Raw genomic sequence first — 16,205 nt, 5'->3', positions numbered from 1 at the left:
CCACGTGTACGCATGAATTGCAAACTACTCCATAAACAAGTGTTTAAAAATAAATAATCTTCGGTAGTGTTGCCACAATTAGCTGCTTCTGTGTCTGCTCATTGAAAGACTTCAAAGTAGAAAATGATCTGTACATCTGATTTTTTTTTTTTTTTTTTTTTTTTTTTTTTTTTTAGGCCGAAGATGGTCATGCTGTTGCTAAGAAGCAGCTGGAAAAGGAAACTTTGATGCGTGTTGATATGGAGAACCGCTGCCAGAGTCTGCAGGAAGAGCTTGAGTTCAGAAAAAATGTATATGAAGAGGTAAGGAGATTCCATATAGTGTTGGGAAGGAGTTAGTGTTACCTGCTAAAGCTGTATTTAACTTTCTCTTGGTTACAGGAATGCAGAGAAACCAGGAAACGCCACGAGCGCAGCTACGTGGAAGTGGACAGGGGTAACGGATATGACTATGAATCCAAACTGGCACAAGCTCTAGATGAGCTCAGGAAACAGCACGACGAGCAAGTAAGGCTCTACAAAGAAGAGCTGGAACAAACCTATCAAGCCAAGGTAATGCGATTTAACTATGATTGAGTAGTAGTATCTGTGGTGGTGGTAGTATCAGTGGTATCACCTGTCTGGAATGTATTTAATGCCTAATCATGTTTTTTTTTTTTTTTAATGGTTTGCTTAGGCCAAGCTGGCCCAAACAAACTATTTCCTTTCTAATTGCTGCACCCACTGTCAGTACTTCAAAAACTGTATATAGCATCTGCTGTATACATTGCAGTGTTTTGGGAACTTCCTGTGTGCTGTCAGGCTGAGTTATTCATCACAAAAAAAAATTGTATTTTATAAATGAATACAAGGCTTCCTCTGCCTGGCTGAAGTGGAGATCGTGATGCCATCTGTCCACCTTAGCCAATCAGAGGAAGCCTCGTATTCATTGATAAAAAGCCAGTGGCCTTGCCAGTCAGGAAAACCTGACTTTAGTTGTAATTGGGGAAGAAGACCTCACAAGGGGCGGCACTTATATTCATTGCGAAGCATCCCTTGTGCTCCTAGCTGGTCTCTTAGTTGAAATTCAAAGTCTTCTGCCCCGCACCCTTCCTCCATACCCCCACGGCTGTAATTCAGTGCTGCAGTAGTTAATATGAGCCCAGCCAGCAGCACATGGGACACTGAGTTGAATGTAAGTACTGTCCCTTGTGCTGCTTTATAAAGAAAAAAACCTAAGCTTAGGCTTTAACGGTCCTGCTGTGACAGACATATGGGGACTGACTGATTTTTGCCTCCATAAAACACAGGGTGTCTGGCTATATCTGCCTTCTGCACTTCTGAAGCATGTATCTGCAGCAAGTATGCACCACATCAGAATTCTATGTTGCTTTAGTTGTTCAGAATCAGTAACTTGTAGATTTACTGAAGCCAATTGGTTATCCTGACAGCCAGATAGAGACAAAAAAGATTACCAGTGCTTCTGTTTAATGAAGACTGGCTGCAAACATCTATATAACTGTGTGAATTCTGACTCTGGGAGAGGGATTCTATCCACTGACGGATGAAAAACAGACAGCAATTCATTTCTATAGGCAAACCTTTTTTTAAACGGAACAAGGCTCTATCCAGGTTCATTTAAACGGACTGGAAAAACGCCTTGTCCCCCATATTGGTGAGGACAAGGGCTACTTGCACACAGCCCTGGCCTGGTGGGTGCGGGGGGTAACTTATCGGAATCCGAAAACCCCCTTTACCAAGGGAGCCCCAAGCTACATAGTACCCCTACTCATTCTTCAAAAAAGCAGTAGTGAATAAAAACACAACACAGTTTGCCAAGTTACTTAATGAGAAAAAATTCCCCCCAATTTTTACAAAAACTTTTTTTTTTTTTTTTGTTTACAATAGATTTTTAATCAAAAGTTTAGGACACAAACAGTATCGTAAAGATATAGAAAGATCCATGCACCCTCAAGGTTAACCAAGTGTCAGATCATTGTAAATATAATACTAAAACCAATTGTAAAAGGTTAATCCAACCAAATTGGGCTACTGCTTGCCCAGGGCATATAATAAGATAATTATAATTACTCTGTGTAACCTAAACCAATCAGAAACCTTACTTCAAAAACATCCCTGCAACAGAAAATGGGAAGGTCTCCCCCAATGGGGTTTTTTAGTCATTACATTTGTTTAAAAAAAAATTATTTTGAAATTGTAACAGATATTATAAGCACACATAAACACTTAAAATATGAGCTCCGGTCAGAGAAATGCGTAAGTATTCAATTTTACAATATTGTAATCATACAGCAGCGGTTATCAATATTTAAAAATATTTAAAATGTCGAAATCAATATTTAGACATGCGTGGTCAGTCTTCCTCAGGAGTTTAATTACAGTAGCAGTCAAGAAATATGTACAATCCATTTATATATATCAACAGTAAATTTTCATAATGTAAAATCCCTCATATATCTACAAGGGCAAATGACAAAAACATCATATTTACCAATGAAGGCTACACACAGAAAATCTCCTGACTGGGGTTCCTTTAAAAGTCCGTCGGCAATCCTGTGCCCTCATGCGGTACACGCTCCAAGAAGGGAGATCCACTCACATGTGGCTAATAAGAAGCCACACTAATTGCAGCTGAAAGCGAGCGGAAAGAAGGGATCCCAAGTACCTGCAGTGAAGGTCCCAGTAATTATTTTGTAATTTGCCATAACTTGTATTATAGGTTGATAAGAGTCATGATGTTTAAAATATAATAATGAATTTATATGAGAATTGTAATGATGGGAAAAGTTTGATATATTAGTTATCATAAAATGTCAAAAGATATCGTGTGATAAATAAGTGTACCTAAAATAGTCAAGTGTAATGAAAATTGGGCAAAATATATATGTAGTGACTAACAAATGTGAGAGGTGACGTGTGAATAAAAAATGTGTGTTCGAAAAACCAAAGTAAGAAGAGATGTGAGTGTAAATGTGAACAAAAGAGGAAGAAAGAAATGGTGCTGGTGAGAATTTTAAACAGCAGAACTAAAGTCAGTGTAATGACAGAAAAGAGTGAATGTGCGAAAACAAAAATGATGTGTGTGGGTGAACAAAATATGAAAATCTATCTGATGTCAATTAATTGCTAAAAATTGATGAACGTGACTATAAAGTGAACAAGTTTTATTTTGGAAGTAAAGTGTTTAGAATCTTAGACCAATCCCAACTACTGCAACAGTTGATCCAACAGTAACGCAGTAGCATAACCAGAGATGGGAGCACTTATCACAAAGGTTGATCAAGGCACTTTACCTAGCTCCCATATTGACAAGAAAAAGCAGGAGTCCGTTCCCTCAACCCAGGCCCACGACCACCTAATTCCAGGAGCTATGGAGCTTGAAAGTATTTAATCCATGGGGGCCACACTTTTTCGAATCTGGCTTTTGTCGTTGAGTTTGCTGGTCATTGACCATGATCCAGGAAAATTTGTTTTACTAATGCAACATTGACCACTAGAGATTTCCATGCTTGCGCTATAGTAATTTTAGCTGGCGAGAAAATGGGGGGTGGGGGGGGGAATGAGTTCTGAGATATCAAGGGATCTCGTCCAGCAAGTCCGCAAACAGTGCAGTTTTAGGATTTTTAGTTATGTTTTGTCCTGTCACTGAAGAAACCACGGTGAATATTCTGATCCAAAAGCAGTGGATCTTTGGACAGGACCACCAGACATGGAACATAGTACCCTCTCGCCCGCCCACTCTCTGAAGAAAAGGTGTGAAGTCCCAGGGTACAATCTTGCCAGCTTCGCCGGGACCAGGTACCATCTGGACAGCACCTTGTAATTTGCTTCCACCTAGGAAATATTGAGTATTCCTTTGTGCACCATGGTTGACCACTGCACCCATACCTCCTTCTCTATAGTTTTGCCCAGGTCTAAATCCCCTTGCCATTTGGTATGAGGGCATAGTCCGTTGACTATTGAAGAGGACATAGACCTCCGAGAATCCCAATCCAACCCCCGCCCCCCCCCCCCCCCCCCCCCCCAAGGTTCTAGTGGTTATGTCCATCTGATCTGTACTCAGGGATTCTATTAAATGAATAATTTGATGCAGGCAAAAGGTTTCTGTCTGGGGCATATGTAGCGTGTCCAGAAAACAAGACCGTTGCTTAATCTCTTTGTGATCTATGAAGTGTGCTTTCCTGTAAAGGCCTTTTGCTAACCCACCACATGAATTGTTGGGGATTCTGTCCATTCTGTCATTCTTGTTCAATTGAGTTATAGACAGAGATTTAGTTAATGCGAAACAGTGTGGAAATGTCCTGAGTGAGTTTAACTCTAAGATAAGGAAGTACTTGTGTACACCCATTTAATTTCTTTAATGTCAACTTTTTTGTTTACTTTCTGCTCTCAGTAGGAATCCCCCACTGACCGCAGGGATTAATCATGGTTGTTAATGAATCTGGCAGGCAAATGTAAAAACCGATGAACTGATGTGAACTGAACTTGTGTAAAAACTGATGTAAGCTGATCTCGTGTGTTTTTCTTTTTCTTTTTTTTTTTTTTTCTTTGCAAAAACTTGACTGAATGGGGTGATGCTTGTATGAAAAGGAGCCTTATTCTACAAAAAAAAATATGTACACAGACTAGATTTCTGGTGGTTTTATTACAAAGTTATTTCTTATTTCAGTTGGACAATATTAAGCGTTCCTCTGACCATACTGACCAAGCTGCTGAGGCTGCCCGTGAGGAGCTGATGGAAGCACGAATGAGGATTGAGTCACTTGGTTATCAGCTCTCTGGTCTTCAAAAGCAGGTACAGTACACTAAAAGAAATACTGTGCATGGTTTTTCCTATTCAGTTATAGTTGCCCATTTCATTTTCTTTGTGGTGCCTAGTACAGCACATTCATGACCGTTAAAACAGTTTTGCTTACAGTGTTACTAAACCCGCAACAGTAAAATCAGTGCGTATATGCAGTAAAGCATACTTTTTATACTTGCTGTAGATCCTAAGGGGTTAATCCTCTGCATTGTGTAAAAAGGCTGCTTGATCCTGTATGCACAGATCCTCCTCTTCCTCTGACTCGAGAACAGGTCCGGATAAGACAGTTACTGGAGTCAGATTGCACATGCTCAGTTTGGTGTGTATTGCTAGAGCGTTATCTTTTTCTTGGGAGAGTGCATGTGATCAGCACATGGCCAATCGGCACATTCCAGACAGAGTCAGGGGTCCTGATGAGACAGCTCATTGCAGTATGAAAACTCCTACAAGCTTTAACCAGGAACTGATAGAAGTCACAAGACTGCAATATACTACTGATGAGAAAAGGTATTTAGCAGGTTATATTTACTAAAACGATTGCACTTCCATGTACTGTGGGAGACCAGATATATTGAATGCAGACTCCTGGGTTTAGTAACACTTTAAGTATTATTAAGCTGAACTATTCCAGTACATAAATAATTTTATGGTTAAAGGCATTGTATAATTTCAAATGGTTTGGTTAATTGTAACAAAGTTTTAGGGCCAGATCACACCATAGAAGTGCAGTCCGGATGTGTTCCAGATGCTTTTCTGCATGCATGTTCTTTATGCAGTCCAGTGAATATCGTCCCGTCCCCCGTCCCCCCCCCCCCCTTTTTTTTTTTTTTTTTTTTCTTTTTTTTTCTTTTTTTTACCTTAACCACTTACAGCCCAAGGCCGTCGTATGACGTCCTTGACTTCCAGTGGGAATATCTGAATGATGCCTGCAGCTACAGGCATCATTCATATATCCTTGTTTTCAGCTGGCGAATCTGTGCACCATAAGAACGATCATAGCAGCAGTTCCACCGCTTGATTGTTCCCCCGCCCCGCAGCTCTCCGGTCTTTCTCTGGGCTCTCCCGTGCCATCGGGGACCCAGATAAAGAATCGGCCGCCGCTGGATGACGGCCATAGAGATTTACGGTGACCAGATGGTCACCAGTCACCTCTATGACTGTCGGAGGCCCGGGCGCGGCGAAATGATGTCATGTGCAGGCTACGATTCTAAATAAAGCCGCGATTGCGGCTGGTAAGCATGAGATCGTGAATTTTTTTTTTTTTCATGCTTTCCAGCCAGGAGGAGAGATGTGGGGTCTTATTGACCCCGCATCTCTCCAAAAAGAGGACCTGTCACACACCATTCCTATTACAAGGGATGTTTACGTTCCTTGTAATAGGAATAAAAGTGATCAAAAAACTGTAAATGAGAAAGTATAAAATAAATAATAAAAAAAAGTTTATAAAACGACCCTGTACCCGGTAGCAAATGCATGCGCAAGTCCCGCCCACATATGAACACCGTTCAAACCACACTTGTGAGGTATCGCGGTGTGCGTTAGAGTGCGAGCAATAATTCTCGCACTAGACCTCCTCTGTAACTCTAAACTGATAACCTGTAAAAAAAAAATTTAAAGTGCCGTCTGTGGAGACTTTTAGTACCAAAGTTTGGCTCCATTCCATGATAGTTCGCAATTTTAAAGCGTAACATGTTGAATATGTATTTACTCGGCGTAACATCTTTCACATTATACAAAAAACTGGGCTAACTTTACTGTTTTGTTTTTTCATTCATGAAACCGTTTTTATACACCCCCCCCCCCCCCCAAAAAAAAAGCGTTTGAAAAATTGTTGCGCAAATACCGTGCGAGATAAAAAGTGGCAACGACCACCATTTTATTCCCTCGGGTGTCTTTTAAAAAAACATATATAATGTTAGGGGGTTCTGAGTAATTGATTTTTACATGTAGGAGAGGAGTGCCAGAATAGGCCCGGTATGGAAGTGGTTAAATAAGGACATGTGTGTTCTTGCGTGTTTTTGGTGTGTTTTTTATAGCGTGACAGTGCAGGAAAAATGCAGCATTTTTCTTTTTTTTTTTTGCACTGCAAGCATGGTGTGAACTATGCCATTGAAAACCATATAACCTACTTTCCAATCCATTTTTGATGCAGAAAAAAAACGCACTTTGCTGCATGTGGTGTGAACTGTGGCCCTTAGTGTAATTATATTTTGTGTTTTTGTTTTGCTCTACTTTGCAATGATGAGGTCACATGCTGCAGTTTATAGTCTCATGGCTGATTGATTCCCCTACATTCATGTATTTCTGCAGCTAGCCTGTCCCTAGTCACTAAAGGGCTAGGCAACTTCTTGTTCTGGGTCACACAGAGCTAAAGGTGAACTTGCCATTTTAATAGAGTGGTTTGTTTACAGGTGAATACGGCAGAGGATCGTATCCGTGAACTAGAGGAATTACTGTCCAGTGATCGTGAGAAGTACCGGAAAATGCTGGATAGTAAAGAGAAAGAGATAGCAGCAATGAGGGACCAAATACAGCAACAACTGACAGAATACCAGGAACTACTAGATGTTAAATATGCTCTCGATATGGAGATTAGTGCCTACCGCAAGCTTCTAGAGGGAGAGGAGGAGAGGTCAGTCCTTTTTATGTTAAAATGTATATTTGAATATGGGATGTAAGATAAAAATCTCCACAACTAGATTCACACTAGTGCAGTGTGATAGAGATATATATATATATATATATATATATATATATATATATATATATATATATATATATATATATATATATATATATATATATATATATATATATATATATATAAATATAAATTTTTTAAAATCTAATTTTCAGTGCGATTTTGTGCAGCTGCAGTGTGACCTGGTGCGTGTGTTTTTTTTTTTTTTTTTTTTTTTTTTTTTTTACTAATGCATGTTTTACTATAATAAACGCACATTTTTGACAAGTCTTCTATTCAAAAAAAAAAAAAAAAATCCGCTGGTGAGTGTCAAGCGGGCGGTGGGATTTTATTTTCCCTGAAGTTAATGCATCATCCTTCACAATGAACGCTGGCAGCCGATCAAGGTGAATGATGAAGCATTAAAGCATATGTAACCCCTGACCTTGTGAAACAATGCATTCTGTTTACAATAGAAATGAATGGCAAAACTTTTGTGTATAGATATAAAAAAAAAAAGCATTATAAATGCTGTGTGGTTTATTATTATTTTTTATTTTTTTTAAGCTAGAGAACTGACCCTGGTGTGCCCTCCTGCTTAGTGTGGTCAGTTTTTAAAAGGAAAGCAGGGGCACTGGCAGGAACACAAGGGATTTTACACACAGGAAGCAATACAAAGAGAACAGGATACTTTTCATACGAGTACATGGTTCAGCAGGAACATATCAGGAATATGAAATGTTGGGATAACATTATCATCTCATTTATTTATTTATTTTTTTTTTATCCACTCCCTTGTAGGGTTTTCCATTTCTTGCCAGTGTCTTGGTATCAGACTTTTGGCTGCGTTGATCAATAAGCATTGTTTTATTACACTTGTTACTCCATGGAATAAGCACGTCCAAGGCTCTTCTAGTATTTCTATATCAGTGATCTCTTTTATTAATTGCAAAACCTCTTTCCAGCATTTTTTTATTTTTGAACAGTCCCACCAAATGTGGCTCATAGTTCCCACTTCTTTACATCCTCGCCAACAATATGGTATTTTCCCAGTTTGATATTTATATGCTTTATCCGTCATCTTACCAGATATTTATAATTGATTTCAACTGTTAGTATCTACCGCAGAACTATGTACCATTCTCAAAATTTTTCCTAAGTGTTCATCATTCCCTTATGCTCCCAGTTCTTTTTCCCATTATTTTATATATGGCAGGATTACCAGTCCATCCATTGCCACCAATATTTTATAGATCCAAGATATACCATTTCTTGTATTCGTTGCTATACACAAGCACTCCAAAGGTAATACATCTCCTGATCTTATTGGTTGTGGCAATGTTGTAACAAAATGCTTCAACTGGAAACATATTCTTTAACATCAGGGAACATTTTTGTTTTTTAATTCTTTTTTGAATACAGTCGTCAAGTAAGACAGTTTTCTAACACACAGCATCGGTATGCATAGAATTACACCACAAAACACAATCTGCTGCTCCTCCTGAGTATACTTTTTCACAGCCTAGCCACATACACATGGAGAGACCCAAAATCCAAGAGCACCTTCAGGCTATCTAGGGGCATCAATTGCACATCTAAGGGACATTGGGACTGCAATAAATTTGTAATTTTTTTTTTTTTCCCTTTACTGTCACCAGTGCAGTGTTGACATTGTGTCAGGATTTTTTTTTTTTTCAGCGATTGCTTATTAGTCAGTCAGACTGTTCAAAGGTTTCATTCATGAAACCTTGTTTACTACTGCAGTGCTGTGACTCATCACAGCTCTCACATATAGATCACAAAGTAGTATACTGACAGCCTCGCTCACATCAGCTTGGTACAATGCTTGTGATCTGCTGTGTCTGGCAGACACAGCAGTCACAGTTCCCACCTACACGTCAGCGCTGCTCCAGTCCAGCCATATATAGTGGCTGGACAGGAAACAGTTAAAATCCATACCAGACTGAAGGGGAATGTAATACTTTCCTTGTAGGAGAGAAAAGCCTGGTATGGATTTTAGGGGGGAACTGCGCTTCCCCTTTTTTTTTTTTTTTTTTGTGGGGTCCCCTTCAAAATCCATACCTCACCAGAATGGCAGACACGCACACTTTCTTTTTTTATGTCGGCTACATTCTTCTGCTGTCAGTGAGGATGAGTCACTAATTGTAAGGGTGTCGGTGGGTGCTGGCTCCTTAACCAGCACAAGTTGCACACAAAAATGCATGTACATGCAATTTTGATGTGCTTACATTGAAGTTTATGGTCCACAAAATCACACAGCATTGTGCCAAAGTAGCACAGGACACTTCCTAAGTCCCATAGCAACTGCATTGATGTGAACGGGCACCATTGGAAGCAATGTTCTTTTTGTTATGTGATTCAGTGCAACCCAAATTGCATCAGTGTGAACCAGACTGTATTTAACTTTGTTTGCTTCCAAGTATACTATTGGCATGAACAATTTTCTTTTTGTTTTGATGACTGTTCTATATTCAATTGAAAGGTTGAAACTGTCACCAAGTCCCCAATCTCGTGTTACGGTGTCAAGGGCCACCTCAAGCAGCAGCTCCTCTACTGCCCGCCAGTCTCGTAGCAAGAGAAAACGTGTTGAAGTAGAAGAAAGTGTAGAAGGTTCCACAATAAAGTCATCAAGCAGTTGGACCAGGCATGCCTCTCGTGAGATGAACACTGATGCTGAAGAGGAGGGCACTGGTGATAGAGGAAGCAGCAGCAAATTTCATGTATCGCAACAATCCTCTGCAACCGGCAGTATCTCTATAGAGGAATGTGGGAATGAGGGAAATTTTATTCACCTGAAGAATAGCTCTGACAAGGTAATTTTTTCCAGTACAATTGTGTGAGATAACAGATCTGGATTAGGGTGACTATGACATGGGTTGAAGGAACACATTTACTGAATACTGATCTATTTTACTTTTAAAAGCTGCTGAATCTTTGCCTTCAAAAAGTTTTCATAGATAACATTTTGGCATGTCATGAAAATAAATTAAGGGATTTGATAGTACATGGCTTTAGCCAAACACTAACCATGAGTGAAAAATGTTTGTGTTCTCATTCATATTCTCTGAAAAATGGTCAAGAAATCATAAATTCTGCCAGGGTATGTAAACTTATGAGCACAACTGTATATAGGTTCAAGCTCTACTTATTAACAGTGATTCTTAGACTGATTTAAATGCTGCCATCTTTAGGGGATTGGACACTAGAAAAAGATTTTGCTGGTAATGGCACCCCCACCCCCATAGTGTACACACATTATCCCTGCCTACTCCATGAATCTCCAGTTATTTGTTTTGTTTTTTCTTGTGTGATGGACCCCTTCTTCTGTTGGAGAGGATTTTTTACCAGGTTTCCTTCTTGCTTTGATGGATGCTTCTTTCAAGGTAAAACTGCCTTTTGCATTATGGCTTACTAGCAGTTTCTGGATTGATGTATACTGTGGGAACTATACCCAGGCGCCACAACAGTAGGACTTGCCTGTAATGTTTGTTTTGGGCATTGGATACTGTGGCATGTGGTGCAGGTGTTGGGCTGTGGTCTATTGCACCCAGACCCTCAAGAGCCCTTCGGGGGTGTGTGGGGTGTATGACCACAAAGAGGGGCGAAGCTTGGACCTGAGAAGGGACCAGTGACCTGGACAAGTTAAGACTGTTTCCCTGTACTTTCACATACCGGCTCCTGTCTACACATCTTGTTGGATATGTAGTAGATTTTGCACTATATTCTTTTTATCTTTTAAGATATTCTTCAGTTGCATGCACACAAGCGGGTTTGAAGGCACAGGTTATGGTGTAATCTACTGAGTTTTTTTGTTGTCCGTAATGTTATGGTCGTGCTTACTTAGCATTATCGGTACCGTTGTTATAACATTTATTTATTTATTTATTTTTAATTGGCAGGCTTTTCTTCCACCTCATTATCAGAAGTACCTGTCTGACTAGTGACATAGTGATCATAAGATTTGGGACTGCACAGTTTCCTGCTGCCATTTTTCAACAATGCTGCTTCTCCACCCTCTGATTATTTCTAGACGTTACAATCTAAACTGTCTAGTGCATTTCCATTTGTAGAAAGCAAGGGGAACGCTGACTTTACTAGAGGCTTCAGATGACTATTCATTGACAGAATTTTGTAAAATTAGTGGCTTCCTGCCACACGTTGCTCCTAGTTTCTGGATAGATGCACATAATTCTGCTCATGCCCCACATATTCTGCCAAGTGCAAAAATAGAGGGCTACTCCTAGAAAGCCTTTCCCTGTTCTTGATCAATCTGATTGGGCCTGATATGATTGTCCAACTCAGATGTTTCCTCCTCCTGATAGATTTGATGCCTTATATCATGTTGAAGGGGAATTTAAGAAGAAATGGACCATTCCCCATGTGGACCTGGCTATTCTTGCACTTAATCAATCTACCGTTTGCATTGATGGCATTCTGTCCTTTTAAAAATTAAGTTGATAGGCGTTTGGAGACTTTTAAGTCTTCCTTAGCCTTGGCAGCTCAAGCACAGCAATAGGCTATTGCTACTTTGTCGATTTTGCCTCGACCGGTCTGAACTGAAGAAATCAATAGTGAACCTTTCTTTACCTATAGATTATCCTAATTTTGCTGCAGGATTACAGCTCTTGCCCTAAGCACTATTATCATCTTGTTTTTATGGTTTATAGGCTAACTCCACCTTTTGGCCCATGGTACATGTTACACCCTTATTTAAACTTCCCAAAATCATAACCTTTTTCACTCAATGGATGTTGCTTCATACTCAAGAAAAACATCTCTTCTAATCATTACAGTGCTGGTCTCCTGTAGAATTGTCACTACGTCTACCTCAGCTGGGTGGCTCTTACCTGGTCTTCTATAGACTATACCTCTCAGGCAAAAAAGGCTGAGGTTCTTGCAGCCCTGGATGATGACACTACCCCTTGTCAGGCTTCTCCTGTTGATCTTGTACTGGTTGAGAACATCTGGATCTAATCCTGATATCATTTTAGTTATACTCCTTTCTGCTCAACTATACCCCCCCCCCCCCCCATCACTGATCTATGCTTCCATTGGCACTCTTTTTTGGTTGCATCTCCATGAGAATTGGAAAGTTCTTCTGATGGACTTTGGCTTTCAACCCTCAGTCTCTGCCCTGAGTTTCAATATGCCCTTCTTCATCTCAGGGTCATGGATCACCAGATTGCCTGTTTTACAAGCAGGGTAGCCCTTCTGCTGTGGCGTCCTCAAAAGAATTTTGCCTTGGCACTAGTCAACTTCTTTGCCAACCTACCACTGGAAAAGGTCTCGTTACCCCAGTTCCCAGCAACTTTTCCTCCATGCGCTAGTGTCTCCATGAGATCTGTAGGTACCTTGCAACTTACATGTCTATCTCACCAAGCATCTTCCATTTTGTGACTCTTGCCCAGAAATCTTCCAGTGTGTCTAATTCCCTGATACCTCTAGGTTGGGTATGCAGATCTCTCTCATTGCCCCCCCCCCCCCCCCCCCCCCATACTGTGTAATAGTTCATGTCAGGTTCTTGCCTATTGTGATGATGGGGAACCCCCTTCCTAATAATTGTTCCCATTCTTCATCCTGCATCTTCAGTTTAGAATTGCAAAACACCTAGCTCTTAATACCCAGTATACCCTCTTCCTAACACCTTGGCTTAGCACCTGCGGTCCTTTCCCTTCTGCAAGAAATTACTCTTCTTTGTCAACATTGTGACTTGCTGTACTTTTCTGCGGCCTTCCTCAGGTGCTCTTGCACACACAGTGCCCTTCCCTTATGCTCAAATGGTTACTCTCTTTTTATAAGGACCTCTATAAAAATGGTACCGCCTTTTCTTCATTAACCCTAGCAGCAGTAGTTCTGCCTTGGCCCACTCTGTTCTTCTCAGGGTTCCCACTTTTCTTACACTAAATGGGGACAAAGTATCCTGAAAGCCAGTACTTCTTCCTTTCCCATGTTTTTTTTTTTTTATTGGCCTGGAAGGCAAGTTAAACACTTTCGATCACCTTACGGGCGAGTCCAATACTGTCATCTGTTTGTTTGCCTTGTGTTCCCTTGCCTGTTTGACGCCACTTCTATTCCTTGCAGGGAGCTCTTTATATGAATTTTCTCTTTTTTCCTCCACCCAGCTGGGTGGTTATTTTGCCTTTCTTGCAGGGCTGCTGTACCCATTCCTCCAAGAGATTTGGGCTACTTACAGTATCTAGTGTCGGGCTTTCTCAAGGGTTGCAGGGCCATTGCCTGTTCTTATTTTCATATTTTCAGATCATTCTTGGACAGTTGGGTATTTGAGCCTCTGCTATTCCCTGCTTCAGCTACAAGGTGTTTCTGCTGTTATCTTTCTGGGTTCATTGGCCCCTCTCGTTCTTTCTGTGGGCCTCTTGCTGCAGTTTTGTTGTCCACCCCTTGCTTTTGTTGTTTGTGGACATCCCATGGTCTAAGAATCCACTCCTCCTGTGTCCTGCATGATTGGGATAGTAGGAGTTTTGATGTACCTTTTTTAAAATTCCATATCTTGGAGTACAGGACACAGGTCTTTCCTCTCTTCCTCAGTGATCTCCTTATTGCTTACTAAAGAAACTGGATCCTTATGGAGTTATGGTTATGTTAGGGTTATATACAGGTACACTGAGGGGCGGTTCCCAGCAAAGCTCATGAGTGTTCAGTCATTTGAAGGTAGCGACCTATAACCCACGGTCTACGAATCTACGAAGTCCTGTGTCCTGAACTGCACACTATATGTAAATTACATGTGAACACTCCTTTAATTGTTTTGCAATCACTAACTAGATGTAGTAATTTATTGTACTAAGTTATGTTGTGAGATGGTGTGGGGTTTCTATCTCATAATTTTTATTTTTTTTTTTCATTTTTTTTTTTTTTTTTTTTTTTTTTTTTTTTTTTTTTTGGGTAATGAAGGAATAATAATTATATTTTCTGTTACCTCCTAGGATCAGTCTCTAGGTAGCTGGAGACTAAAAGTGAAAATTGGGGACAAGGAAGAAATTGTATACAAGTTCACACCAAAGTATGTGCTTAAAGCAGAGCAGTCTGTTAAGGTAAGTTGTGGGGGAAGATCCTGTTTCATTTAATAATTAATGCCTTAGATGTTTTGTGCATCTTCAATGTACTACAACACACTGTAGCATTTAGTATTAAAGCGATTTGTAAAGGTATACGTTAAAAAAAAAAAAAAAAACAAACGTACATTTCTATACTTAACCGCTTGCCGCCCGCCGCCATATAGCAATATGACGTCGGCAAGTGGTTGCGATATCCTGACCGGACGTAATATGTCATGACTTTGCAAACAATATGCAAATGGCTGTACAGTTGTGATTGTAGAAAAATCCTCTGTCAAAAGGAATGCAGATGGGTACTCTTACTGGATATGGTGGACCCGCTTACCGAACAGTAGTGGGTCAATTGGGCTTATGTGGGCCTGGTGCCACGGGGTTAGGACTGGCAGGAAAACGATCACTCCAAACAGGATGGTTCGACTCCTCATCCGTGATGGTCCAGCCGAAGATCCTGGATCCTTGTGACTCTCCAACGAGATATAAACCTCCACCCTATGGGGGAGCAGTCTGGAGGTTGTTGATGTGTAAAAATTGAATTCAATTGGACCGAGATAAAAAGAGAAAATGGAGTAAAAAAAAAAAACGGAAGGTATTTAAAAAAAAAAAAATGCAGTACATCAAAGGTAAATGTTTACAAGTACTGCTGATCACAAGTATGAATACATAAAAAGCAATGTGGGGAGCAAGCGGAACAAGGGGCTTGTTTTTAATAATATATATGTATGTATATGTATATAATAAAAATATATATATATATATATATATATATATAATATATTTCTCTATTTAAAACATGCACATTATTCTCTAACTATTCACAAAGTCCTCTAAAAGTGATCCCCAGCAACCATTCGAACAATGCTCAAGGGAATGCTAACCAAAAAATGCTTGCCACACGGAGCCAATGGTAGCTTCCTGGAATTGGGCAGTGCTTGCTGCTCTCTACCATGGGCTCCATGTGGCGACCATTTTTTGGCCAGGATCCCCCTTGATAGACAGTGCTCAATCTGGAGGACTGGTTGAATGGCTTCCTCTAGAGTGGATTGATATTGAATGCCATTTACCAATGGCATTCTGGTGAGTGCATATTGGTGAAGGAAGAGCACGAGTCACTTTATACATTCTTGTTGCTACACTGGGAAGTGTCACTTTTAGAAGACTACTTAGATTTTGTTATGTTTTTTTCACTTTTGGACATTCTGGTCTTTATGGACACTCTCTATAATCAGGTGATACAGTGGGGAAAAAAGTATTTAGTCAGCCACCAATTGTGCAAGTTCTCCCACTTAAAAAGATGAGGCCTGTAATTGTCATCATAGGTATACCTCAACTATGAGAGACAAAATATGGAAACAAATCCAGACAATCACATTGTCCGATTTGGAAAGAATTTATTTGCATATTATGGTGGAAAATAAGTATTTTGTCAATATCAAAAGTTCATCTCAATACTTTTTTATATATCCTTTGTTGGCAATGACAGAGGTCAAATGTTTTCTGTAAGTCTTCACAAGGTTGTCACACACTGTTGCTGGTATGTTGGCCCATTCCTCCATGCAGATCACCTCTAGAGCAGTGATGTTTTGGGGCTGTCGCTGGGCAACACGGACTTTCAACTCCCTCCAAAG

General features: G+C 40.1%; 1 protein-coding gene across 1 annotated transcript in view; it reads left to right on the top strand.

Moving 5' to 3' along the window:
* LMNB2 (lamin B2) overlaps positions 1-16,205 on the top strand; it is a 57,072-nt gene that overhangs the window by 22,058 nt on the left and 18,809 nt on the right. Inside the window, exons 4-9 of the mRNA XM_073598883.1 lie at positions 177-302; positions 381-551; positions 4,669-4,794; positions 7,215-7,435; positions 9,987-10,317; positions 14,449-14,556. Of these exons, the coding sequence (XP_073454984.1) occupies positions 177-302; positions 381-551; positions 4,669-4,794; positions 7,215-7,435; positions 9,987-10,317; positions 14,449-14,556 (1,083 nt within the window). The remainder of the gene's footprint in view (positions 1-176; positions 303-380; positions 552-4,668; positions 4,795-7,214; positions 7,436-9,986; positions 10,318-14,448; positions 14,557-16,205) is intronic.

Source organism: Aquarana catesbeiana, linkage group LG01 (genome assembly GCF_042186555.1).
Source record: "Aquarana catesbeiana isolate 2022-GZ linkage group LG01, ASM4218655v1, whole genome shotgun sequence".
NCBI lineage: Eukaryota > Metazoa > Chordata > Amphibia > Anura > Ranidae > Aquarana > Aquarana catesbeiana.
This window is presented reverse-complemented; position numbering and strand designations above follow the sequence as displayed.